At 45.9% G+C, this 25,521-nt stretch overlaps 1 protein-coding gene across 1 annotated transcript in view; it reads left to right on the top strand.

Moving 5' to 3' along the window:
• Positions 1-25,521, top strand: part of ENTREP2 (endosomal transmembrane epsin interactor 2) — a 74,865-nt gene that overhangs the window by 29,856 nt on the left and 19,488 nt on the right. Inside the window, exons 3-4 of the mRNA XM_087703976.1 lie at positions 16,798-16,908; positions 20,689-20,817. Coding sequence (XP_087560102.1) covers positions 16,798-16,908; positions 20,689-20,817 — 240 coding nt within the window. The remainder of the gene's footprint in view (positions 1-16,797; positions 16,909-20,688; positions 20,818-25,521) is intronic.

Genomic DNA, 25,521 nt, shown 5'->3' with positions numbered 1-25,521 from the left:
GTGATTTTTAAAAAAAGGAGAGCGGGGCGGGGGGAGATGTTTGATGTCCAGATCAAAAGTGCATTTAGGCTTGATGAGATGTGAGACTCGTGAGCTGCAGATGCTCCGATGCTAAATTGATTGCTGACGCCACTCCAAATGCTGAATTGTCTATGGAGATCCTCAGTCATCCGGGTCACAAAAAGGTGATCCTTTTTTTTCCAAGAGGCAACGGGACCTTCTTGGGGTTTTTCTTTGAATAGCAATAGCAATAGCAGTTAGACTTATATACCGCTTCATAGGGCTTTCAGCCCTCTCTAAGTGGTTTACAGAGTCAGCATAGCAATAGCAATAGCAATAGCAGTTAGACTTATATACCGCTTCATAGGGCTTTCAGCCCTCTCTAAGCGGTTTACAGAGTCAGCCTATCGCCCCCAACAACAATCCGGTTTTGCTTCTCATCCAAGAAGCTTCTTCAGCTCTGACTTGGATGGTGAGGAATGGGAAGGTTTTATACTCCTGAAACCGGAAAGTCCAGTTGCCTCTTGAAAAAAGCACTTTGGTGCTAGAATGCGCAGAAACGGATAAATTAACGATGGAACTAAGAGAGGGAGAGGGGAAACAGAGTAATACAAGATACGGAATAGGTGGTGTAATTGGCTTGAAAAGAGATGTAGAATTAATGCATAAGGAATATATACAAAATAAAATAAAAGGAAATGGTATATATTTAGAGAGGAATAGTGGTGTAAATGGTGTATATAGCAATAGCAATAGCAGTTCGACTTATATACCGCTTCATAGGGCTTTCAGCCCTCTCTAAGAGGTTTACAGAGTCAGCATATCGCCCCCACAGTCTGGGTCCTCATTTCACCCACCTCAGAAGGATGGAAGGCTGAGTCAACCCTGAGCCGGTGAGATTAGAACCGCTGAACTGCAGATAACAGTCAGCTGAAGTGGCCTGCAGTACTGGCACCCTAACCACTGCGCCACCTCGGTATATATTACCTAAATGAGTAACTATGAAATAAGGAGGTATATACGTATAAAACAATAGGCCTGGGAATGGAAAATTTGAAATCAGAAAAAAAAGAAAATGCCGATAACGGAAAGCTGTAAAAGTGTAATTGTGGTTTTAATGTTTAAAAAAGGTGGAATTTAAAAAAAAAAAGAAGAAGAAAAAAGAAGGGGGATCTTTGTTATGTAGAATAGACCTGCTCAGGCCTTTTAATGGCCCATTGACAAAGGTGGGGGCTATTAAGACAGTGTTTCTCAACCTTGGCAACTTGAAGATGTCCGGACTTCAACTCCCAGAATTCCCCAGCCAGCGAATGCTGGCTGGGGAATTCTGGGAGTTGAAGTCCGGACATCTTCAAGTTGCCAAGGTTGAGAAACACTGTATTAAGAGTGAGTCTGCTTCCTGTTCCTAAAAACAGGCTTCTCCATTCCGTATCCAGGGAAATATAATATTCTGCCTTTTCAGTATTTCCCAGGATATTTCATTTTTCTAGGAGGGGGGGGGTGCTAACGTCCTACAAAGGGAAGCCATATAGTCCTTGTTAATCAAATGTGACCTTAATATCTTGGCTGGATTAGCTCTTCTGGTTTCTGCTCAGCCTGGTCTCTTCGAAGACCCCCCCCCCCTCGTCTGAAAGTCTCATTTTAATCCACATGTCTGGCTTGGAGTGCAGATCTTGCCTTAGGACCTTCCTCCCACCCACCCCCACCCCCCCACTCCTTAAGGCTGCTTGCAAATTACTTTTTTTTCCCCATCAACGAATTACAAACACGTACAGCTGTTTCCTCTGAGTTGAGGTGGTGTTAATAAGCATTTCATTTGCTTTTGCAATTATCATTTATGATGTATGGCGCTTCGCTTTAAAATAACACACACACACAGAACTTCACGGGGAGGGCTTAAGGTTTGTTTGCTTTAAACCTGGCAGGGATATTTGCACAACTGTTTTGTTTGGCTTGCTTTTTGCATGTGTTTGCTCGGGTGGGCGAGAACTGGAGGAGAGACAGAGAGAGAGAGAGACAGAGAGAGAGACAGAGAGAGAGACAGAGAGGGAGAGAGAGACAGAGAGAGAGACAGAGAGAGAGGGAGAGAGACAGAGAGAGAGAGAGAGAGAGAGAGAGAGAGCAAACAGCAAAGGGATTAGCACAGAGCTCTTACCTGTGGGAAGAATCCAAGAACTCGGGTTCTTGGTGGATGGTTAGAAGAGTTAGAAGACTCTCTTCCTGAGCAAGCAGGTTGCAGTGACAGACCAAGTGGCCATGATACCACTGCTTCAGCTCACCATGGTAACCCTGAGTAGGCATGCAGCCCACTGCATTAACGACGCAACCTGGCCTCTTTGCAGTGAGCAGATCCAAAGACGAGCGTGGTTTTCTCGTGAAGCTGTTGCTTCTCTTGAGGTTCCTCAAAACTCATAACTGGAAATGACTCCGCGGGCTCCCGTTGCTCTTGCCGTTGGCTGCTCCCATGTCCAGAATGCATTGCACCTGTATACTGTCTTCTCTTATTTTTTTCTTTAAAACTAAGATATGTTAAGTATATTGATATGGAAGCATAAATACCATCAACGTAGAATGGAGTTTGCTCAGAAGCTGAAATACACCAAGTGAATGAGAGGAAGAGTGGGAAATAGAGGAGAGAAGAAAGATAGGAAGAGAGGGATAGGAGAGAAGGTAAGGGGGGAAGATGAGGAGGATAAGGAGGAGTGGAATGAAGAGAGAGGAGAAGGAGAAAGGGGAAGTAGAGTAGAAAGGGATGATGGAGGGAAGGAGGTAGGAGAGAGGTAGAAGAAAGGTGTATGGAGAGCAGAAGAGCTAATAATGGGTTTTTATCTTTCTGGGCGTTGATGGCAAGAGGAACTGATGTAATTACTACTTAATAGATTAGATTGATTAGATTAGATTGCTTTTATTTATAGGCCGCCCTTTTCCCTGAGGGGACTCAGGGCGGCTTACAACCTATAGGGAGGGGATACACGTAATGACATATACAGACAATACACAATTAAAAATAGAAGCAACATTCATTCATCATTCGGGTGGGGACGGATCCCAATCTTTAACCCCAGGCCTGACGGGATAGCCAGATCTTAAGGGCTGTGCGGAAGGTCTGGAGGGTGGTGAGGGTACGAATCTCCACGGGGAGGTCGTTCCAAAGGGTCGGAGCTACTACTGAAAAGGCTCTCCTCCGTGTAGTTGCCAGTCGGCACTGGCTGGCAGATGGAACTACAATAGGATACTAGATACGTAATAGCATACATGTGATTATATGTTATGAAAATGGAAAATAAAAAAGTATATTTAAAAAAAAATAGATAACAACGCTTTTCGCGATGCCAGCCCCCCCTCTCCCACCGACTCTTTCTGCTTTAACACAGAGCATTGACTGGAAAAACCCACCGTTTTGGGAATGATTGGTGAAGATGACAGATTTTGCAGAGGGGGCAAAATTGACTTGTTTGATTAAGAAAACAACCCGTAAACTAATTGCAATTTGTTAGTGAGTTTACGGAATGTTTCCTGAAAATTGGAAAGCATTGACTTGTGATTTATGGGTTGGGTGATTAGAAAGGAGAGAATATGGAAAGATGATAGGTAAAAACATGGATGGAATCTGTCTATGTAACTGTAAAGGGAGGGGGAAACATTATAAAGGCCTGTATAACTGTTGCAAAGGAGATCAAAAGCCCACCTTTATATTTCCCTTTGTCTTTTCTCTCTCTTTCCTCTCTTTTTTTCCCCCCTTTTATTTCTTTCTCATTTACTCATCGCCTTTCATCGTTCAGCATCTTGTTTCCACCACCGGATCTTTCTGGGAATTTTGTCCCCGGGGGGGGGGGGGGGGGATGGAGGAAATCTTGTGTTCTTTTCCTTCGATGCAATTGGCCCCTGACCTCATCATAAATAAATAATTAGCGTTGTTATTATTTGGTAATGAATTGGTGCTAATCCCCTCCGTGTGTGGCAGATGGCTGGAAGGCAGGATTTATTCATTTAAAAAGGAAACGAATCCGTGTTTTGCTCGGGGAGTTTTTGCTGCTTCCTACGCAACGCCGTTGATGGAAAATATGAGACAATTCGTTGTCCCAGCGCCTCAAGTCTCAAGAGGGGAAACGCTGGTGTAATCACACAAGAGGATTTTGCTTTTGCTTCGTTGTCCTTTGTTAACACACTTGGTCTACACAACTTTGGGCCTCTGGTCTAGTGATGTACGAATGGAAGAAATGTCCTTCTGGGTTCGGCTCCAAGTGGGGAAAAAGACACTGGAGACATGGAGGCTGCTTGGAAAGATGGTTTATTGTTGGACAGGGCCACATGGCTTGAGCCCTGAACAGAAAAGGGGATCACATGTTTCAATGTTGGTGGAGAAGAAGAGAAGGGCTGAAGGAGGGGCTTGCTAGGCTTTTTATACCCTGTTCAGTCCCACCTCTCTGTTTCCTGTTCCTGTGTAAGAAATGTATTCTGATTGGTTGTCAGACTCCCATGGGGCCATGCAGGGGCAGCTCTCTAGGCTGTGTTTTGAATCCAGGTATAGATGAGTTCTCAGATGCCATGTGGAGAGTTGAGTAAAGTTCCAACATTATCATGCCTTTACTCCCATCCCCCCTGCGGCTGCAGTGGAGAAGTCTTTATTATGTAAAGTGAACTAGCTTGGCCTTCTCAGTGGCCCATTAACAGTGGGGATGGGCATGAAGCTACAGGCAACTATTCTGCCTTTTAAAACATGTTTCTTTCTTTTCACATCCAGAGAAATATTCTGCCTTTTCAATATTTCCTAGGATATTTCATTTTTCTGGGAGAGGGCTGGATGATAACTTCCCACAAGTACGATGGGTGGGGAGCACCAATTAAGCAAACAGTTGTGTGCCATATAGGTAATCCTCATCTTATGACTGCCGTCGAGCCCAACATTTATATTGCTAAGTGAAACATTAGTCAAGTGAATTTTGATCCACTTTATCACACTTCTTGCCACGGAGATGCTGCAGTGGCCGTAAGTGTGAAAAATGGTCATACGTCTCTTTTTTTTCGGGGCTGTTGTAACTCGGAACAGTCGTTAAACGAACCGTTGTACGTCGAGCTGTTTGATCGGTGATTTGCTTGACAATGGACTTTTCCCAAGGTTTTGGGAATCCCTGTGCAAATTGTCACCCAAAGACCAGCTCAGGACCTAAGATATTGATGCCAATGGAAATGTAAAAAGGATGGAAATTCAAAGGCCGCTTCCTGGACGCTGCCTTGTGATGAAAGTGGGGTTTTTTATTTGCAATCAAATCTTCCAATCGTGCTTGGCCGTAGGGAGCGTTTTTCTAAAGCTCACATTTTCCTGCTTTTTAAAAACTCCGTGATTGAGAGCAAACCTTCTGGTTTTCAATCTACTTCGCCCTGCAAGCCAGCCAAGACAGAAGGGAATAATCTCAGAAATGATTTTTTTTTAAAAAAGCCTGCATTATTTTATGATGGAGGGAAGGGGAAACCATGGAGGGAGATTACATTGGGGGCAGCAATGCTTTTGATTTTTCATTTTCTCGAAGCATGTGGACCTGACTCCCGACGGAGCTCTTTTAGTGGCAAGAAACCTGATTTAGACCATGCATTAAATCAGCATAGAGCAGAATCAAACCCACGCGGTTTTCTTCCCACGAAGTGTGTCTCTACCATCCGTATTAGTCCCAACCATACTAGTTGAGAATTCTGGGGATTGTAGCAGTGGTGAAATTCAAATTTCTCCCCACTCCTGGGGGAAGGAAACTGCAGAATCTCCCTTCCCTCCACACTCTGGGGCCAGCCAGAAGTGGCATTTGCTGGTTCTCTGAACTACTCAAAATTTCTGCTACCGGTTCTCCAGAACCTGCTGCATTTCACCCCTGGATTGTACTCCTAACACAGCCAGTAGTTGAGGATGGTTAAATGAAAGCAGAATCCCCCAGGACCCAGATTGTTGGGGGCAATATGCTGACTCTGTAAACCGCTTAGAGAGGGCTGTAAAGCAGTATATAAGTCTAAGTGCTATTGCTAGTGTCCCTTCCTTCCTTCCTTCCTTCCTTCCTTCCTTCCTTCCTTCCTTCCTTCCTTCCTTCCTTCCTTCCTTCCTTCCTTCCTTTCTCCCCAGTGGCTAGAATGCAGCATTGCAGGCTGACTCTGCCCACAGTCTGGAGTTCGATCCTGACTGGCTCAAGGTTGACTCAGCCTTCCACCCTTCCGAGGTGGGTGAAATGAGGACCCGGACTGTGGAGGCAATATATGCTGACTCTGTAAACCGCTTAGAGAGGGCTGAAAGCCCTAGGAAGCGGTATATAAGTCTAATTAATAAATAAATAAATCCCAGAATTCCACCGCCAGCAATAGCCTTTGCTGAGAATTCTGGGAGGTGAAGTCCACCTTTGAATCTGCCAAAGTTGGCAAGGGCTGAACTGGAGGATCTAATTTAGACTGCAGAGGACGATCAGATTTATGGCTGCCCTCTGCCATCGCACTGCTGCAGCTAACTTAATTATTCCCCATCAGCTTAATCCACCTCGTGGGGCTGCTGTAAAGAGACTATAAGCGGGGAGGGCACGCGGAGGTACATGTGCTCCCTTCCAACTCCTTAGAGGAGAGTCAAGATGAACATCTAGTAAATAACCGAAGAGGAGGCAGTAAGAGCACCGCAGAGACAATTAGACCTGCCAAACTAGCCGGGTTTATAAGTCGTGGAAGCTTTCTGGAGAAATCGCAACGGCCTGGGAAGGAGCCCTGGCTTGATTCCCACGGCCCCCTTCTTCTGCAGATTTCCCCACCTTCTTAGACTCAGCGCCTGGGCCTCGGCCAGCATCAGGCCTCTTCGTTTCTGGGTGGGAAACAACTCGGTCTCAGGAGGCTCTCTGCTCGCATCCTGGACCATCCGTGGGAATAAAAGTCAGCCCGATTTGAAGTTGCATTCTGAGAAAAAAAACATACTTCTTCCCAACTTCACAAGCTTTAAATGGCGTGGATTTCAATCCGGTATGGATAAGCCTGTGCTTTTCCGCTCTTCTGCTCAGGGGGAGTGGAGAAAGTCAAAATGGAGGCTTCAGTTGGGGTTTCTACCTTGGGTTTCCTCAGATGCCTGTGTTCTTCTTCCCCCTCACCCTCCTCTTCCTCTTCCGTCTTCTTCTCCATCTTACTCTCCTCCTCCTTCTTTTCCTCCTCTTCCGTCTTCTCCTCCTCCATCTCCTTTTCCCTCTCCTCCTCCTCTTCTTCCTCCTCTTCTTCCTCCTCTTCCTTCTGTTCCTCCTCTTCCTCCTCTTCCTCCTCCTCCATCTCCTCCTTCTGCTGTTCCTCCTCTTCTGTCTTCATCTCCTCCTCCTTCTCCCTCTCCTCCTCCTCGTCTTCCTCCTCTTCCTCCTCCTCTTCCGTCTTCTTCTCCATCTTACTCTCCTCCTCCTTCTTTTCCTCCTCTTCCGTCTTCTCCTCCTCCATCTCCTTTTCCCTCTCCTCCTCCTCTTCTTCCTCCTCTTCTTCCTCTTCCTTCTCTTCCTCCTCTTCCTCCTCCTCCATCTCCTCCTTCTGCTATTCCTCCTCTTCCGTCTTCATCTCCTCCTCCTTCTCCCTCTCCTCCTCGTCTTCCTCCACTTCCTCCTCCTCTTCCATCTTCTCCTCCACCATCTCCTCCTCCTTCTCCCTCTCCTCCTCCTCTTCTTCCTCCTCTTCCTCCTCTTCTTCCTCCTGTTCCTCCTCTTCCTCCTCTTCCTCCTCTTCCTTCTCTTCCTCCTCTTCCTCCTCCTCCATCTCCTCCTTCTGCTATTCCTCCTCTTCCGTCTTCATCTCCTCCTCCTTCTCCCTCTCCTCCTCCTCTTCTGTCGCCTCTTCTTCTTCCGCCTCTTCCTTCTGTTCCTCCTCTTCCTCCTCTTCCTCCTCTTCCTCCTCTTCCTCCTCCTCCATCTCCTCCTTCTGCTCCTCCTCCTCTTCCGTCTTCTCCTCCTCCTCCTCCTTCTCCTTCCTTCTTCATAAACTAAGTTGCTCTTAAAGCCATGGTCTACATAGGTTCATCTAGAAGAATGGTGGTCTCGCATTGCTTCATCGGTTATCTCAGGAAGACAACTGATCTTCCCACAAAGATATTTCTTGGCTGACGTGTTGCCCACCTCAGCAGCTGCATGTCCCATGACGGGTTTTCTTCCCCCCCAACACAGAAAATCCATCTGTGCCCAAACCCACTTCAGAATTGGGTGATCTTGAAAGAGCAACCAGGCACACAATTGGAGTGACCAGATGGACGATTAGGGGAAATTGAGCCGGGGATCAGAACCTGAGCAGCTGAGGGATTCTCTCAGGTCCATAGAAGTTGATCTTCTGAACCTCCGAGAAATTCAGTGACTGTCAGCTCCTCTCCATTAATTAATTAGGAAAGAAAGACCACGAGACTCCATGTGTAGAAATCAAATGTACTTTTACTAATTAAGAATGGTTAAAAGGCAAAGTGTAGCGAAGTCTGATTAATTAGGCGCGAAAGCAGTTGATATATAGAATAGCCCATTCCCCACCCTTTGGCATCATAGTCCCAGTCCAATCATAAGTCTTCCAAATGTCAGGTGCAAGATAACTTCAAAAGGCATCACGAAGATGGAATGTCGGTGCCGTTAGACCTGGTGGGAAACACCCACGCATGCGCAGTCCGATCAGTCGGTGAACTCCAGAACCTTCCACCAGCACAATGAGTAACCCCTCCCAAATACCATGCCCTCCCTCCCCGTTTCATGGCAGCTGAAGCGATAGCAAAGCAGAAGCTGACAGTGACAGTCACACCCAGCAGGGAGGCAGAAATTAACAGAGACAATTTGCCCAATGCAATTTGTGGGAGAGAGAGAAAATTGTGTGGGCCGCAATTACGATAGAGAAGGGAGGCAACCCAATGTCACATTGCAGATTATGGTACATCCCATGGATGTTACGTAAGTAAGGGCTTGTGAAGAAGTGCGTTCCCAATACAATGTTGTTATTCTTTTGTTTACTATTATCCCTTTCGTTTTTATGTTGTGTTTTCAAAGCTTTTGAGCGCTGCCCCCAAGACACGTACGATTAGGTGCGGTTTGTAAGTTGAACCAAATAAATGAACAGCTCAAACCCTTCGCTTAAGCAGGGAGACACGTACAAGGAAGAAGAAGAAAGCTAATTGCTGATCAAGGATGCAGAAAGCGACACTATCCAGAGAAGGTGACTTCATTTCATCCGGCGCAGGATGCTCCCACCCAATCCAAAGACGACAAAACGTTTAATTGCACACCGCAACAACTGCCTGCTGCCTGGGGTTCTCTTTTGCAGGGTTTTCATTCAGGCATCCAGGCGCAGAGAGAGCGGGGAGCAGATAATAAGCTCAAGCCACAGTCGAAGTGATAAGGGAGGCACAGCGAGCCGCGGGAATGCTAAACAGTTACGGGGCTGGCAACGCCATTGTTTGGGCCATTTGGAAGCTGGCAAAACGAGAGACAGAAAGGTCCTCAGAAGACCAAAAAATAAAAGGAGCTGAAAGGTGTCAGGAAGGGGGAAAAAATAGATGCATTTGCCAAGAAATGACGGGGTGTTTCATGATCTGTGATGGGGTTTTTTTTTTCCCCCAGCAGTCTTCACCAAGGCGGGATGTGCTTCAGGTAACCCACCTCTCTTCCCGTTTAACTCAGATGATCTCATGTTTATTTTGTTGTCTGGTGCTTCTCTCTTTGTCCCTTCACCCTATCTGTTCCCAATGAAGGGGATTAGCCTCATAGAAGCCATGCATGAAAGAGAATATTAAGGCGGCCACACACAGTCGCATCCGGAAATGTGCTCGGAATGATCACTGAAGTTCTGAACACCAGTTAAAGCGCCCGGCATGCATTATGGATGGGATCTTCGAAAGGACGGGCTGACTGTACCTCACATCCTTTTGGGTAGATTGTCTTCTTGGTGGCACCAGGAGGAATGATAAAAGCTTGGTGGGCGAGCTGTTGAGATCTTCCTCCTGAATGTAGCAGGTGGCTATTGTCTTCTACTGTAGAGTTGTCATTTAACCCAGCTTGACATCCGCAGATCAGTGCAGAAGGTTCTCACCATCTCCAAGTGTCTCCTGTATCAAGCTGGTCATAATCCCATCAGGGAATCGCATCATCCGAGTTGACTTAGCAATAGCAGTTAGCAGTTAGACTTATATACCGCTTCATAGGGCTTTCAGCCCTCTCTAAGCGGTTTACAGAGTCAGCATATCGCCCCCAACAATCCGATAGATAGATAGATAGATAGATAGATAGATAGATAGATAGATAGACAGAGAGACAGAGACAGAGAGACAGAGACAGACAGACAGACAGACAGACAGACAGATAGATAGATAGATAGCAATAGCAATAGCAATAGCAATAGCAGTTAGACTTATATACCGCTTCATAGGGCTTTCAGCCCTCTCTAAGCGGTTTACAGAGTCAGCATATCGCCCCCAACAATCCGATAGATAGATAGATAGATAGATAGATAGATAGATAGATAGATAGATAGATAGATAGATAGATAGATAGCAATAGCAATAGCAATAGCAATAGCAGTTAGACTTATATACCGCTTCATAGGGCTTTCAGCCCTCTCTAAGTGGTTTACAGAGTCAGCATATCGCCCCCAACAACAATCCGGGTTCTCATTTCACCCACCTCGGAAGGATGGAAGGCTGAGTCAACCCTGAGCCGGTGAGATTTGAACAGCCGAACTGCAGAACTAGCAGTCAGCTGAAGTAGCAATAGCAGTAGACTTATATACCGCTTCATAGGGCTTTCAGCCCTCTCTAAGCGGTTTACAGAGAGTCAGCATATTGCCCCCAACAATCTGGGTCCTCATTTTACCCACCTCGGAAGGATGGAAGGCTGAGTCAACCCTGAGCCAGTGAGATTTGAACCGCTGAACTGCTGATCTAGCAGTACTGCAGTGCTGCATTTAACCACTGCGCCACCTCGGCTCTTCCTGTAACTTGGAAGCTACAACTGACACGGGATGTGGTACTACACCACCGAGCAGACTAATCCCTGTTCTGGAGGAACTTTAGGCATCAAGACTCAGTCCAAAGTGTTGATCACCTAGAAAGCTTTTTCTAGGACATAGGCTAAGATTGTCCCCTTTCTGTAGCTTCTGCTTGACCTACATACTATAGGAGAGAGAAGATGGTCCAGATATCCACCTGGAAAGTAAAGAAGGGCCCTGGGGCTCAGAGATCGGCTTTCATAATAGTCCCCAAACAGAGATGGCTACCCAAGATTAGTTGTGTCTCTGTCCTGATTATTCTTCAGAAGATAATGAAAACAGTGTCCCCTTTAAAAGAGCATTTAGACTTGTTTGGCAGCAAATATGGGTTTCATTCTTCTATGTACGGATGTTCTGTTTTTAATGATGGATTTACTTTGGTGTTTAATGTTGTTAAATCAATCAAACTCCGCTCGAGATGCTGGCTAAGGAGAAATATGTGGCAAAGAGGGAGTCAACTGTAGAAAAAGGAACTTGTTCCACTCCAGAATGGACTTAGATTTCAGAACCACGGAGAGCTACCTCAGAGCTTCCCTCCTTAGCGCTCTGCCTGGATGAATTGACTATGGCTCGCAACTTCCAGCCATTGTTTGAAGCCTTACCTTTTGCAGGTAAATTGTCTTTTGAAACTTTGGGCTTCCTGGCTTAGGAATTCTGGGAGTCGAAGTCCACATGCCTCAAAGTGGGAAGTCATTCCAAGCAATGACTGAAAGCAATAGCTGTGTCTCCTCCTCATCGTCTTCTGATGACAAAGCATCCTGGACTCTCTTAGCGCTTCCTCAGAGCACCACGTCCCATGTGTCTGAAACCCCACAGCCCACACTCTGTGATGAGCAATAGCAATAGCAATAGTTAGACTTATATACCGCTTCATAGGGCTTTCAGCCCTCTCTAAGTGGTTTACAGAGTCAGCATATTGCCCCCAACAACAATCCGGGTCCTCATTTCACCCACCTCGGAAGGATGGAAGGCTGAGTCAACCTGGAGCCGGTGAGATTTGAACAGCCGAACTGCTGAACTGCAGTCAGCTGAAGTAGCCTGCAGTGCTGCATTTAACCACTGTGCCACCTCGGCTCTGAGATGGGAAAGGATGGTGGCAGTGATGGGTAGGGCTGTGTTTCTCAACCTTGGTAACTTGAAGATGTCCGGACTTCAACTCCCAGTATTCCCCAGCCAGCAAATGCTGGCTGGGGAATTCTGGGAGTTGAAGTCCAGACATCTTCAAGTTGCCAAGGTTGAGAAACACTGGGGTAGGGAATGACTCTTGAGCAAGCTTCGTAGCCTGTCCTATTTAACCGTCAAGGCAGAGACTACGATGAGATGGTGGAGAAGGCAAAACCAGCAGGTTGTATCGTTGAGGATGTGATTTGAATAACAGATGTTTTGACATTGATTGTTTCTGGGTACGAATGTCTAACCATGTGGTCCCCACACTCCTGTGAATAACTCGGAGAGGCAGGCTGACATTAGTTCCCCTTGATTTATTACTCAAGATGAAATGATTGAAACGCAGATGACGCAGTCTTAGCTATGATCAGGGAACATGTTGTCTCTAATGGCATGTGAAGTGTGTAATTTCCCTGGCACTATCTACTTCTGCAGATGGAGTTTATGAGCGTGCGGATGTTGGTCTCAAGTGGTGATTAAAACACATCTGCTCAATCACATTTCAGCAAAGTGGTAGGGGTGAAACTTCAGACACACCATCCCTCTGCAGGGGCATTAGCCTTGCTTGGAGTTTGGGTGACTTGGACAAACTATGGCACGATTATGCCACCTTCAGAATCTCAGCCACCTCCAGGGGCAAAGCAGTTGATAGCTAAAGCACTTAGACTTATATACCGCTTCACAGTGCTTCACAGCCCTCTCTAAGCAGTTTACAGAGTCAGCATATCGCCCCCACAATCTGGGTCCTCATTTCACCCACCTCGGAAGGATGGGAGGCTGAGTCAACCCTGAGCCGGTGAGATTTGAACCGCTGAACTGCAGATAGCAGTCAGCTGAAGTGGCCTGCAGTACTGCACTCTACCCACTGCGCCACCTCGGCATCTAATTCCGATGCCTTTCAGATGTGATGTGGGTAAAACTCCAGGGAATCTGCAGGGTGGCCCAAAATATTGGAGAAGCTTGGGCCAACCTCAAAGAGCTTGATAGAACTTGATGCCTTGGTGAGACTCTTCTCCCTTTGGATAACAACTTGGAGCCTGAATAATTGGGTCCTTCACTCAGCCTCCTTCCTTCTTTCCTAAGCTCTGCTAAGTTCAAGGCAGCTCCAAGCAATCATGGTGAGATTCCTGCTCTCTTCCAGAGTAGACCGTTTGATAAGGATCCATCTTCCGTATCGGTCTTGGCTGTGGAATCTGGGCACTCAACGATTGATGTGCAGATAAAAAGCTTCACTCCTCTTCCTTCCTTCCAAAGCCATCTGGCGCTCCTCGCTCCCCATACGCTCTCAACGTGTTTTCTTTCGTTATCGAGATAATTGAAAACGAAGCTTTCTTCTGATTTTGGAATCGATTCGGGACGGGGGAGGATCTGACAGGTTTCAGAGGCTTTCAAGTCCAGGGGGGGGGAGGAGGGGAGATGGTTTCCTCGCCCCCCAAACCTGGCAACACCGCAGGGAGGAAATTAAATGGTGGGATTACCGTGGCTTGCCTGTGCCTAGATTTTACGGTGCGGTTTTGCAATGGGACAAACGAATCGGAGGACATTCCGTTTGCACAAACGCAGGGGTGGAAAACTGGTGTTTTGAACTGAATGTTTTGTAGCCTTGAAATTAGGAATGTTGCACGTGTTAATATGGAGGTTTTTTTTCCCCCCCTCTAAATCTGAACAAAACCTTTTTGCAAACATGTAAAAGAGAGGATTTGTGCCTGAAAAAATTATAGCATGAGAAAGAGGTGATGAGCTCTTACACGCATAGATTCACTTGCGGTTAGGAATGGCAATTAGGATGCAAATATTTATTTATTCAATTTATATACAGTAGCTATAATATTGACCTGCTCCAGGCCTTTACTTTGCTCTGGAAAAAAAAAACAACTCTGTAGAATCACATTTTTCCAGCCCCAGTGAAAGCCGTGAGCCAATTTGTCCATTTCCACAACATCCCCAGTTGGGCTTGGGGGGGTCATCTTTAACTTGCTTTTTCCATGATTTAGGTTGTGTGAAGACCATCCGGTGCTTAGTGTTATGAATCAACGTATTGAACAAAGGAAGAATAAGGGTTAACTCAATAACCAGGTTAAGAGGGATCTGTGACAGGAGCCATGCGGGTGAAGCCAAAGCTGTTGTTGGGATAATGGTTTAAGACAGTGGTCACCAACTGGCAATCCATGGACTTCTGGTGGTCCACAGAAAAATTATTTGCATTTTTTATATTGCACTGAATCAGGGGTCCTCAAACTAAATCCCTTGGGATGGATCCGTGCAATGAACGTTTGTGTTGCTGCAGAGAGTCTCCCCCTTCGGGGTCTTTTTGTGTGGGTCGGAGGGGGGCAGGAATTCTGACTTGGGGTCTGCTTCAGCCTCCTGGTGGGGGGCTTTGGGCGAAGGCTGGAGGGAAGAGCCGCTGGTGGCAAAGAGCCGGAGGGCCTTGTTCCACTGGGATTGCATCACGGCCTAGAACTGGCTGACTATCTCAGCCCACTGAGCCACCAGGCGCCGGTATCTGGCTTTGCACTTCCACAGGTCTTTCCTCTGCTTGGAAAGCTTATGCTCCTAGTCCTCATTGAGGTGCTTCTGCTGAGCCTCCTTCTCGGTCAGATCCAATTTGAACTGAGCTGTTTTGCCAACTGGGGGCTGCTTATCTCCAGCAACTGCTTCCTGTTGGGGCCCTAAGGAGCCCGGGCGGAGGGGCGAGGAGTGGCTGGCAAGGCACCCCTCTATGTGAGTGACATCGGGTTGGCCACACCCATCCAGTCACATGACCCCCCTAGCCACGCCCACCCAACTGGCCATTAGGCAGATCATGTTAGTGGTCCACGGGATTTAAAATCATGGATTTAGTGGTCCCGGAGATTCGAAAGCTTGGTGACCCCTGGTTTAAGAGTTGTCCTCCATGAAGTCTGATCTTCCGAGTTTATTTATTTATAAATCAAATTTACCTAGCTGTCCTTCTCAGGAGAGGTTCCAGGGAGTAACAGTGGAGGGAGGCATGATGTGAGGTCTCCAGAGAGTGTTGATGGAGCCATTGTGTGCAAATAATGCCATCCTCTCTGAATAAAGACCCAACAGCTGGAACCCGAGTGATAGAGCTGTGAAAGGATTCTCTTTGCATTTCCAACTATTCCCGAGGCTGCTATATTAGCAACCTAGAAACTTAAGCAAATGTTGTTATGGCATTCCTCTGATTAGAAGCAATGTTCTAAATTAAACCGGCTTCTCTTGGGAAAGCAGAGCAATGCCTGTACCACACCGTGGCTCCCATCCATTTTAAGTACTTGGAAGTGGGCTCTCAGAGAAAGCTTTTGATAGCTTACTTAAGGGAACGGAGCTAGCTGGAGAGGGTGGCTGGCATACCAAGTTGCAATGATTCATTGCCGATGCAAGGGAGGAGGGGAGGCAGATGGTCTCTTGGTGAAGACTGCAAGGGACCTTCCTCCTCTCCTGTGGACAAGGGAGCTCAGGTGTGGAGATGGACCTCTGGTGACTGCTGGCCCACCTATTTTCTCTTTGGTGTCGGTCAGTGTTTCTCAACCTTTCTCAACTTGAAGTTCAACTTCCTGTTGCCGGTTAGGGAATTTTGGAAGTTGAAGTCCTCACAGCTTAAAGTTGAGAAATACTGGTTGAGGGGATAGACTATCACCATCACCACCATCATCATCATCATCAACACCACCACCATCTCTTCTACCAAGGTTGAGAAATACTTGTCTGGAGGACAACCTTGGGTGATGGAAGGCTGAGAAAAGATCTCCATTCCAGCTCTTTAATTGATGTAATTGTTGTCATCTTGCTTTGGATACACAACGAATGGTCCTCAGTGTCTTCAGGCCCAAGGAGAAGGCAGAAGGTGATAGGGAAAGACTGCAATCTTCCCTGCTCAGATGGACTGCCCAAGGGGTCGTGCGGATTAAGACACAGCTGCTTCTTTGGTTATTGGAAAATGGTCCTGGAGGAACCAAGTACTTCCTAAGCCCTTTGAAGGCCAGGTTTTTCCTCTGTTGTAGAGTGGACAAGCTGATGTTCCTCCAGAGAGTGGGACCTCTCAGCTTGCAGGGTTTTGAACATGGTTGAAATGCTGCTTTGTGCATGCATTATCTAGAATCATCTGTTCAATATTAGGACTAGGTGAGAAATGGATGGGTTTACAGAACTCTAGAACAGGGGTCTCCAACCTTGGCAACTTTAAGCCTGGCGGACTTCAACTCCCAGATTTCCCCAGCCAGCAAAGCTGGGAGATGAAGTCCTCCAGGCTTAAAGTTGCCAAGGTTGGAGACCCCTGCTCTAGAACAATGTTCTGCAATCAGGTGCCCTGTTGGACTCTTCAGATCAAATGATTCTTGTGATCTCTTCCAGATCCATAATTCTATAATTCTCTACCAGCATTAATGTATTTGCTGGAAGGTTGTTGGTGTAGAACCCATGTGAAGGCCACTTGTTGAGTTGGGTTACTCCAGATTAAGCTGGGAGATAGAATCCAACTGAATATTAACATGGTTTCAGGATCTTCTGTAGCATCCAAAACACAATGAATACAGAAGCAGAGCAGAGACAAAACCTCATCAGGTGAATATCTTATTTCTTAGTGAGTATTGCAATATAAAATAAATCAATCTTCTTCTTCTTCTTCCTCAGATAACCTTTTTCATGCTGCTGTCAGCTGTCTGCGTGATGCTAAATTTAGCTGGATCCATTCTCTCCTGTCAAAATGCTCAACTCGTGAACTCTCTAGAAGGGTGTCAGTTGGTGAGTAATCCGAATCATCTCTCTCTCTCTCTCTTTTTTGCACGCCGCTGATTTGTTTGGAAGTAAAACATGCTAAAACACATGCTGGCTTTCCAGTGGGAATTCAGATTCGTTCACATCTCAGAGGTCAAAGTGGGAGTCTTCAAATTCCTCTTTGCTCGCTCACTTTCAGAAGTTAGAGGTTAACCTGGCTTCCTTCAGAAGGGTTGAGAGGACATCAGCTCCAGAGGTGGGTTCCTACCAGTTCGCACCTATTCGGTAGAACCGGTTTGTCAAATCTACCGGACCGTTTAGAAGAGGTTCCACCAGTGAACCCGGAAAGCAGGCCACACCTACAAAAGAGGTTCCAAAAACTTTTGAAACCCACCACTGCTAAAGGGTTAGGGGTGCAAGGATCTTGTAACTTGACAGCTTTAAGACTTGCATGCTTCAATGCCAGAGTTCCTGAGCCAACGTGACTGGAGGAGGAATTCTGGGAGTTGAAGTCCACAAGTCTTAAAGCTGTCAGGTTTGAAGACCCCTAGTTTTTTTTTCTAAAGGGTTAGGGGTGCAAGAGTCTTGTAACTTGACAGCTTTAAGACTTGCATGCTTCAATACCAGACTTCCTGAGCTAACATGACTGGAGGAGGAATTCTGGGAGTTGAAGTCCACAAGTCTTAAAGCTGTCAAGTTTAAACACCGCTTGGTTTTCTCTCTCTAAAGGGTTAGGGGTGCGAGGGTCTTGTAACTTGACAGCTTTAAGACCTGCATGCTTCAATGCCAGAGTTTCTGAATAGCTACTTGGACCGACCTAAGTACTAATTCATAATTTCATATCCAGTCACATGGGCGGCAAGCTACTCCCATCCAGTCACATGGGTGGCAAGCCACTCCCACAAAGGAGGCCACACCCACAGAGTAGGTTCGAACAATTGTTGAAACCCACCACTGATCAGCTCCCAGCTGACCTTCAGTTCTGGACATTGAAATCCCAGGACACCTGAAGGGTGTTAGCTTGGAAACATGGTTCTCGCAGAATGGGAACTCTTGAGAGGATGTTAGGAATTCAGTATGGAATATGAAAGTTCTTGTCTTTAGACCAGCCCTGGTCATGTCTTGGCTGGTGTGTTGAGAGACATCAAGAGTGGATGATCAAGAGTCTGTTGATTGTAGATGACTCTATGACCTTCTAGACATGACCCCTAAGACGTTGAAGCAACCACTAGCTGTGTGATCACCTTCTCTGCCTCCTTGCCATTTTCCCTTTAACTCTTTGCCTTCCAAACATTTCTACCTCTGCAGAATCCAAGTGTTGGAAGGGAGGCTCCTATCTATCCATCTTTCTAAGCTCATCTAGTTTGTCTTTCATCCCCTCCCCCTCTTTCTCTGAAATTATTCTGTTCAGTCTCACCGCTCTTTATGGCCCACCTTCAATTCTGATTTATCTGGAACTCAGCGGAGGAGGGGAGGGAGAGGAAGGGGGGGGAGGGAGAAAGGCTGCCAAGTTAATTTGCAAATGAGCTTCCGTTTACTCTTCAAATTATTATTTTTTTCCCCCTTTATTCTGTGAAGGATGGACATTCCGGGCAAGTTAATATCCTTCTGACAGTCTGCTTTATTTATTCTTTTGAGACAAGGTGTTAAAGGCTGTTTCGTTCCCCAAGATAACAGGACAATACTAATGAAAGATACCTGTGTTACTGATGCATTTATATTTCATCCCTAGATGGCTCCCCTCTTCGGGGTATGGAGGGAGGTGTTTCACAGAATGTGCTAGTTAATATGAGTGGTTTAATAATATCCTGTTTTTTCACGCTGGTTTGGCATTGGATGCACTCCTTCCAAGCATCGATGTCCATTTGGGGGGATGTAATTGGACGTCCCAATTTTATAGAGCTTGTAGGACATGACAGAACGTCTATAATTTTTAGACGTATTCTCCACTTCTGATTTCTTTTGTTTCGATGCCTTCTGAATTCACTTCCTTAGAGAGCTCATTCTCAGGAAGATATTACATTTCCCCTTCCCGATGGTTAAGCTATCATATATCTCAATTTTCTGATAGGTTTTCCATTTTCTGAGAAATTTCCTGGCAGGTTGAACAATTAAATCAGCGGAACGACTTCCCTCCGGAAGTTGTTGGTGCTCCAACAAGGGTGGTTTTTCAGAAGAGATTCAGAAGACCCCTTTGTCTGAGATGGTGTAGGGTTTCCTGCTTGACCAAGGAGTTGGACTAGAAGACCTCCGAGGCCCTTTCCAACTCTACGATTCTGTTACTTTGACTTCTGCTGTCTGCAGACAGAGACTTAAAACAGGGCAAAGTTTTCAGCTTTTCTCTGGGGTGTGTCTATCTCCATGTCCTTCCTTGACCCCACACCTGGTTTCCTCCTTGTGTGCGGGTGTTTGTGTTTGTGTGTGTGTGTGTGTGTTTGTCTCTTTAATAACTCCCGGGGACAAAATGAGATCAGAATCCCTAGTTCCCTTTGCATCCGTGCGTGGCTCCTTAAAATAGAAGCGCGGAAATAAACAGAGCCAATAAGACAAATCTCATTTTGTTGTTCATGAAAGCTGGCAGGAGCTGCGGTCTCAATGCACAAAAGAAATAAGCCTTCGTCCTTATTTGGCGTATTTCTGTCAGGTTTATTCATTTTTAGAGCTCATGGAAGGAAGAGGCTCCGTGCAGCAGCCAAGTACCTCTAGAGTAAGCCGTCGCGGCCTATCTCAAATACACACCTGACTTTAAAGAACAAGAGCCAGCCCGGATGATAAATTAGGAGATCCACTAATCCTTTGAAGAGGAGGCATTTGGGGCTGAATGCAGCACCTTCCCCCTAGCTTTGATTGAGATCCTACTCAGAAGGATCTCTTCGTTGTTATCTACTCCACTTGCAAAATCTCGGACGCCTCCCCCTCTTACGAATGTAGAGAATCACCATCTCACAGGTACCAGCCACTGGTACCAATGTTGGCTTTTATTGGTTTATCTATATGTAAGATTTATAAACGGGCGAACTCTACCGGTTGCAGGAGGAGATGCGTCAGATACAGATGTCCTACCCTAAGGGCAGGATTAGACCACGAAAGGCAGGATAAAAATCACACAAGGAGACAGTCGCACGTGGGACTTTCAAGGGTGGAAGCGATGACCTTTGTTTCTTCTGTGGAGTCATCGCTTCCATTAAAACTCGTTTAACTGTTTTGTAACCCTGGATTCCAATCTGAGCAATTTACAAGAATGCAAAGATAGAATGAAGAATGTTAAAAGAGGTAAGATAAAGGTAAAAGTTCCCCTCGCACATCTGTACTAGTCGTTCCCGACTCTAGGGGGTGGTGCTCATCTCGGTTTCAAAGCCGAAGAGCCACCAGCACTGTCCGGAGACGTCTCCGTGGTCATGTGGCTGGCATGACTCAACGCCGAAGGCTCAGGGAACGCTTTTCCCTTCCCACCAAAGGTGGCTCCTATTTTTCTCCTTGCATTTTTACCTGCTTTCGAACTGCTAGGTTGGCAGAAGCTGGGACAAGTCACGGGAGCTCACTCCATAAGGGATTCGAACCGCCGAACTGCCGACCTTTCTGATCAGCAAGCTCAGCGTCTCAGCCCCTGAAGCCACCTGTTAAAAGAGAAAGAAACCCCATTCCTAAACCTGGTTAATTTCCAAGCCATGGTTACTGAGGGAAACCAATTGCTGAGGAACCAATGACTTCTGAAACGATTTCTGGAAGCATCGGGAGGGTTCATGGTTGCTTGACCTGGTCCCGATCCATCCTGATGGCCTCCTCTCCCCTCTGTTCCTTCCACAGATTAAATTTGACAGCGACAGCGTCTGCGTGTGCTGTGAGTTGCAACACCAGGCGTCTGGCTGCAGCCTTGGGGAGATGTTGAAGTTGAACCCGCTGCAGGAGTGCAACACAGTCAGGTTAACCCTGAAGGTAAGTCTCCAAAGCCATCTTCTGGGAAGGACCAAGTCTTGTGGTTGGGCTGTTGGGTCATCCCGGATCTTCGAGTCCAATCAAACTGAGACATGGCTGTGTTGTAAGACAGAGCCCACAAACCCACAATGCAGATGTATCTTTAACAGAGGTGGGTTCCTACCGGTTTGGACCGGTTCGGAGGAGTAGGTAATAAATCAGCCGGACACACGCCCGAACCGGTTCTATTCTCGGTGGCGCCATCTTGATTTTATTTATATATTATATTAATTATATTATATTGTATTGTATTGTATTGTAATGTAATGTAATGTTATGTTATGTTATGTTATGTTATGTTATGTTATGTTATGTTATGTTATGTTATGTTATGTTATGTTATTATATTATATTATATTATATTATATTATATTATATTATATTATATTATTATATTATATTATATTATATTATATTATATTATATTATATTATAATATTATATTTTATTTATTTATTTATTTATTTATTTATTTATTTATTTATTTATTTATTTATTTAATTTAATTTAATTTAATTTAATTTAATTTAATTTAATTTATAGGCCGCCCAATCCCGGAGGACTCCGGGCGGCTTACAAAGAAAGAAGAAAAAGAAAAGCAAAATAAAAGAATAGTTTAAAAATTCCCAACACACGCACATTCTAATCGGGGCTGGACCTCGACAATAAGGTCAACAGCCCCAGGCCTGCCGGAACAGCCAGGTTTTAACAGCCTTCCTGAAGGCCATGAGAGTGGGCAAGGTCTGGACCTCTGGGGGTAGCTGGTTCCAAATGGTCGGAGCAGCCACAGAGAAGGCTCTCCTCCGGGGGCCCGCCAGCCGACACTGTCCGGCTGACGGCATCCGAAGGAGGCCCACCCTGTGGGATCTTATCGGCCGTTGGGAGGTATGTGGCAGTAGGCGGTCTCGCAGATACACTGGTCCTAAGCCATGGCCCCTCCCATAGGAAATAAGAGAGGAGTGAAAGGGGAGGGGGCTTTTGCAGGAAACAATTCGTTCGTTCTGTCGTTAGATTCATTTCAGGAGTGTGAAGATCTGTCCGTGAATGTCAGAGACTCTCTGCCCAGCCTTTCCTTGCACAGGTCCTCACTTGGAAAATATTTACAGGGCAGCTTTCCGAGACAGATAAAGTCTGTGGTCATAAATATTCCTTTGAAAGACTGTTTGGCGGGCCTTGGCTGAATGGGAATGAGAGGGATTCACATTCGTTGAATAAAAGGGGTTTTAAAAGGGGACCAGGATTCTGCCTCGTGCTTTTTGGGGAAGCCCAGATCAGAACAACTCTCTTCTTGTGGGAGGTCTCTTGTGTAGTTCATGTTGTTGTTTTTTATTATGCCTTTGTGCTGATAGCATTTAGAACAGTGTTTCTCAACCTTGGCAACTTGAAGATGCCTGGACTTCAACTCCCAGAATTCCCCAGCCAGCGAATGCTGGCTGGGGAATTCTGGGAGTTGAAGTCCAGGCATCTTCAAGTTGCCAAGGTTGAGAAACACTGATTTAGAATGAATATCGGGGTTTGACAGCAGGTTTGCGTACATGGCTGTCAAGCTGAAAGCTTCTCCTTCGGATGACAACCATTCTCAGAGATCCTTTTCCACCGAGGGATTTCAGCATCTGCTTTGGTTAATTAGAGATGCATTTTAGCTGGAAATCCTGCAGAAAAAGAGGCAGCACCCTGTTAAATGGCAAAAACCTCATTTCCCCCCGCCAGAATATGGGCTCTCAGCATTCTTGGTTATAATCAACCCTCTCAGAGAGAGACGTTGTTATGGTACAATAACTGAAAATAGTTTCCCCTCCAGTTCCAACAGGCGTTTAAAAACACAATAAGCATATTTTCACCGCCTAAAAGCCATAAAGAAAAGGGGAAAAAAAGAAAAGAAAATCTTCTGTTGGCCTTGTTAATTCCCAAGGGGTCTTTTCCTATTGTTAAATATTGGATAAACTCTGGAATTTATGCCCCCTCGCTTTAAAAGTCTCATTAAAAGCGTTCCCCAGAGGAGGCGCAAAAAAGCATTGTGTCTAGATTGTAGCAAGGACCGGTTTTCAAAATCTCCTGCGCGTTAAAAGCAAAATTAAAACGCGAACGCGAAACGGCCATTATTCCCCCCCCCCCCCCACTAGAAAAGCTTGAAAAATTATTTCAGCCTGAGATTGCTCTGAAGGAAAGAAGCGGCTTCTGGCACAGAAGAAGCCTGCTCGGGATTCTAGTCCTCACCATATGTGCCAAAGACCTCCTTGGGGGAAGGTCGAATAAATTCTCCCTTGTTAGAAGAGGCCAATGGTTCAACGGGAGAGCAGAAAAAGCAGATTTTCCCATGAAATGCAGTGCTGAAAACTCTTCTCTACATTTTAAAAAAAAACAACTACAGGTAGTTCTTAAGTTGTGACTATTTGTGTAGTGACCGTTCAGAGCAGTGGTGGGATTCAGCCGGTTCGCACCTATTCAAGAGAACCGGTTGGTAACTTTCTAAGAAGTTCAGAGAACTGATTGTTGGAAGAAACCTCCTTTTGTTTTTTTCCACTTTACAGGGATAATCCAGTAAGTAAGTAAGTAAGTAAGTAAGTAAGTAAGTAAGTAAGGAAGGAAGGAAGGAAGGAAGGAAGGAAGGAAGGAAGGAAGGAAGGAAGGAAGGAAGGAAGGAAACATTCTGGTGTTGTTTCTAGCCTAATCTTTATTGACCTGTTTACAGAAACTTCCTCTCCAGTTAACCCTTATTTCATTAAGAGCTGAGGTGGCGCAGTGGTTAGGGTGCAGTAATGCAGCCACTTCAGCTGACTGCTATCTGCAGTTCGGCGGTTCAAATCTCACCGGCTCAAGGTTGACTCAGCCTTCCATCCTTCCGAGGTGGGTGAAATGAGGACCCAGACTGTGGGGGCGATATGCTGACTCTGTAAACTGCTTAGAGAGGGCTGAAAGCCCTATGAAGCGGTATATAAGTCTAGCTGCTATTGCTATCTATCTATCTATCTATCTATCTATCTATCTATCTATCTATCTATCTATCTATCTATCTATCTGTCTCTGTCTCTGTCTCTGTCTCTGTCTCTGTCTGTCTGTCTGTCTGTCTATCTATCTATCTATCTATCTATCTATCTATCTATCGGATTGTTGGGGGCGATATGCTGACTCTGTAAACCGCTTAGAGAGGGCTGAAAGCCCTATGAAGCGGTATATAAGTCTAACTGCTATTGCTATTATAACAGCTAAGGCAGCATGTGTTGTTTCTCTCCCAACTCCTAAAAAAACAAAGCTTGTTTCGTGGGAACGGGATCATCTGGGGAGATCAGGAGATCAATTTTGAGGCAGATTGTTTCGAAAGGTTGGTCTGGCTTGTTTATATATTAAAAAAAAAAATCAAGCATTCAGTTAGCTCACTCTTATTTGCAATCTAAAGCCAGGTCTCGAGTTCCTCAAGGTAAAAGAGACGAGGCCGAGCAATTTCATGGGTGAGAAGACTTTTGCTGTTCATTATCCCCTTTCATCAGGTGATTGTAGGTATCTGAGCAAGGAGGCCCCGTTACCGAGGTCAATCGAGCAGAAGGGAAGCGACCTAGATCGCATCTCCCAAAACCCACTTGCGCTTCGGATGAGATGCTAATGAGGCTTTTCCTCATGGCCCTGTCAAGTTGACCAAATCATCCAAGGGCCTCTTTATAGCTTCACACCCTAATTTTGCCCTTGGCATGTTGATGGAATGAAGCCCTCAAACGCTCATGGTGTGCAGAATTGACAGGCGCCTTATTTTCTCGTTTGGAAGCCAATCGGTTATGCATGGAAGCTGGGTGAGATGTTCCTCCAACCGTGTTCTTTGGGCCTTGTTGCACCGAGAGGCAGATGACATGCTTAGATTGACAGCTCCTGTGGATCTTAGTAATGGCTTTGGAGAGTGTTAAGAGCTTGTTGGAGTAAACTAAAGGCCATTTAGTCCTCTTCCTGCTTTCCAAGGTAGCCCACTCAGATGGCTCCAGAAAGTCCACCAGTAAGAGACCCACACCCATTCAACGTTTCCCATTATTGCTCCACAGCACCTGATAGATCTCAACTTTCTCATGAGCCTGTAAATGGGATGGAGTAGTGGGGAATTCTGGGAGTTGAAGTCACACCATCAAGGTTGAGAATAACTGCTCTAGAGTTGTGCTGGAGAAGCTGAGAATACCATCTCTTGCCACTAATAGCCGTTGGACTTATATCCCGCTTCATAGTGCTTTACAGCCCTCTCTAAGCAGTTTGCAGAGTCAGCCTCTTGCCCACAACAATCTGGGTCCTCATTTTTACCCACCTTGGAAGGATGGAAGGCTGAGTCAACCCTGATCCGGTCAGGATCGAACTGCTGGCAGTCGGCAGAATTAGCCTGCAATGCTGCATTCTAACCCCTGTGCCACCCTAGCTCTGAAACTAAAAACACATTTTGGCTCCTCGGCTTTTGATGATGCTGTCCTTTGAGTTTCTCCCCCAATCCTGGAGTGGCATCAGCCACTTTATCTCTTTCTGGGTCTGCCCCTCTTAAAATACACCCATTGCCCCTGTCCTAAGCAGAAACTCAACCACTGACCTTCCAAACATCCCTGGCAGTGAATGTCTTAAGTTATTTCTCTCTCTTACTTACCTGAATGCCCTCCTCGACATGTTTAAAAGGCAGTTTCTTGTGTTGTGATATGAGGA

Source organism: Thamnophis sirtalis, unplaced genomic scaffold, assembly GCF_051295495.1.
Source record: "Thamnophis sirtalis isolate CommonGarterSnake01/CBP01778 unplaced genomic scaffold, rThaSir2_p1.2 scaffold_2, whole genome shotgun sequence".
In the NCBI taxonomy this organism is placed as follows: domain Eukaryota; kingdom Metazoa; phylum Chordata; class Lepidosauria; order Squamata; family Natricidae; genus Thamnophis; species Thamnophis sirtalis.
This window is presented reverse-complemented; position numbering and strand designations above follow the sequence as displayed.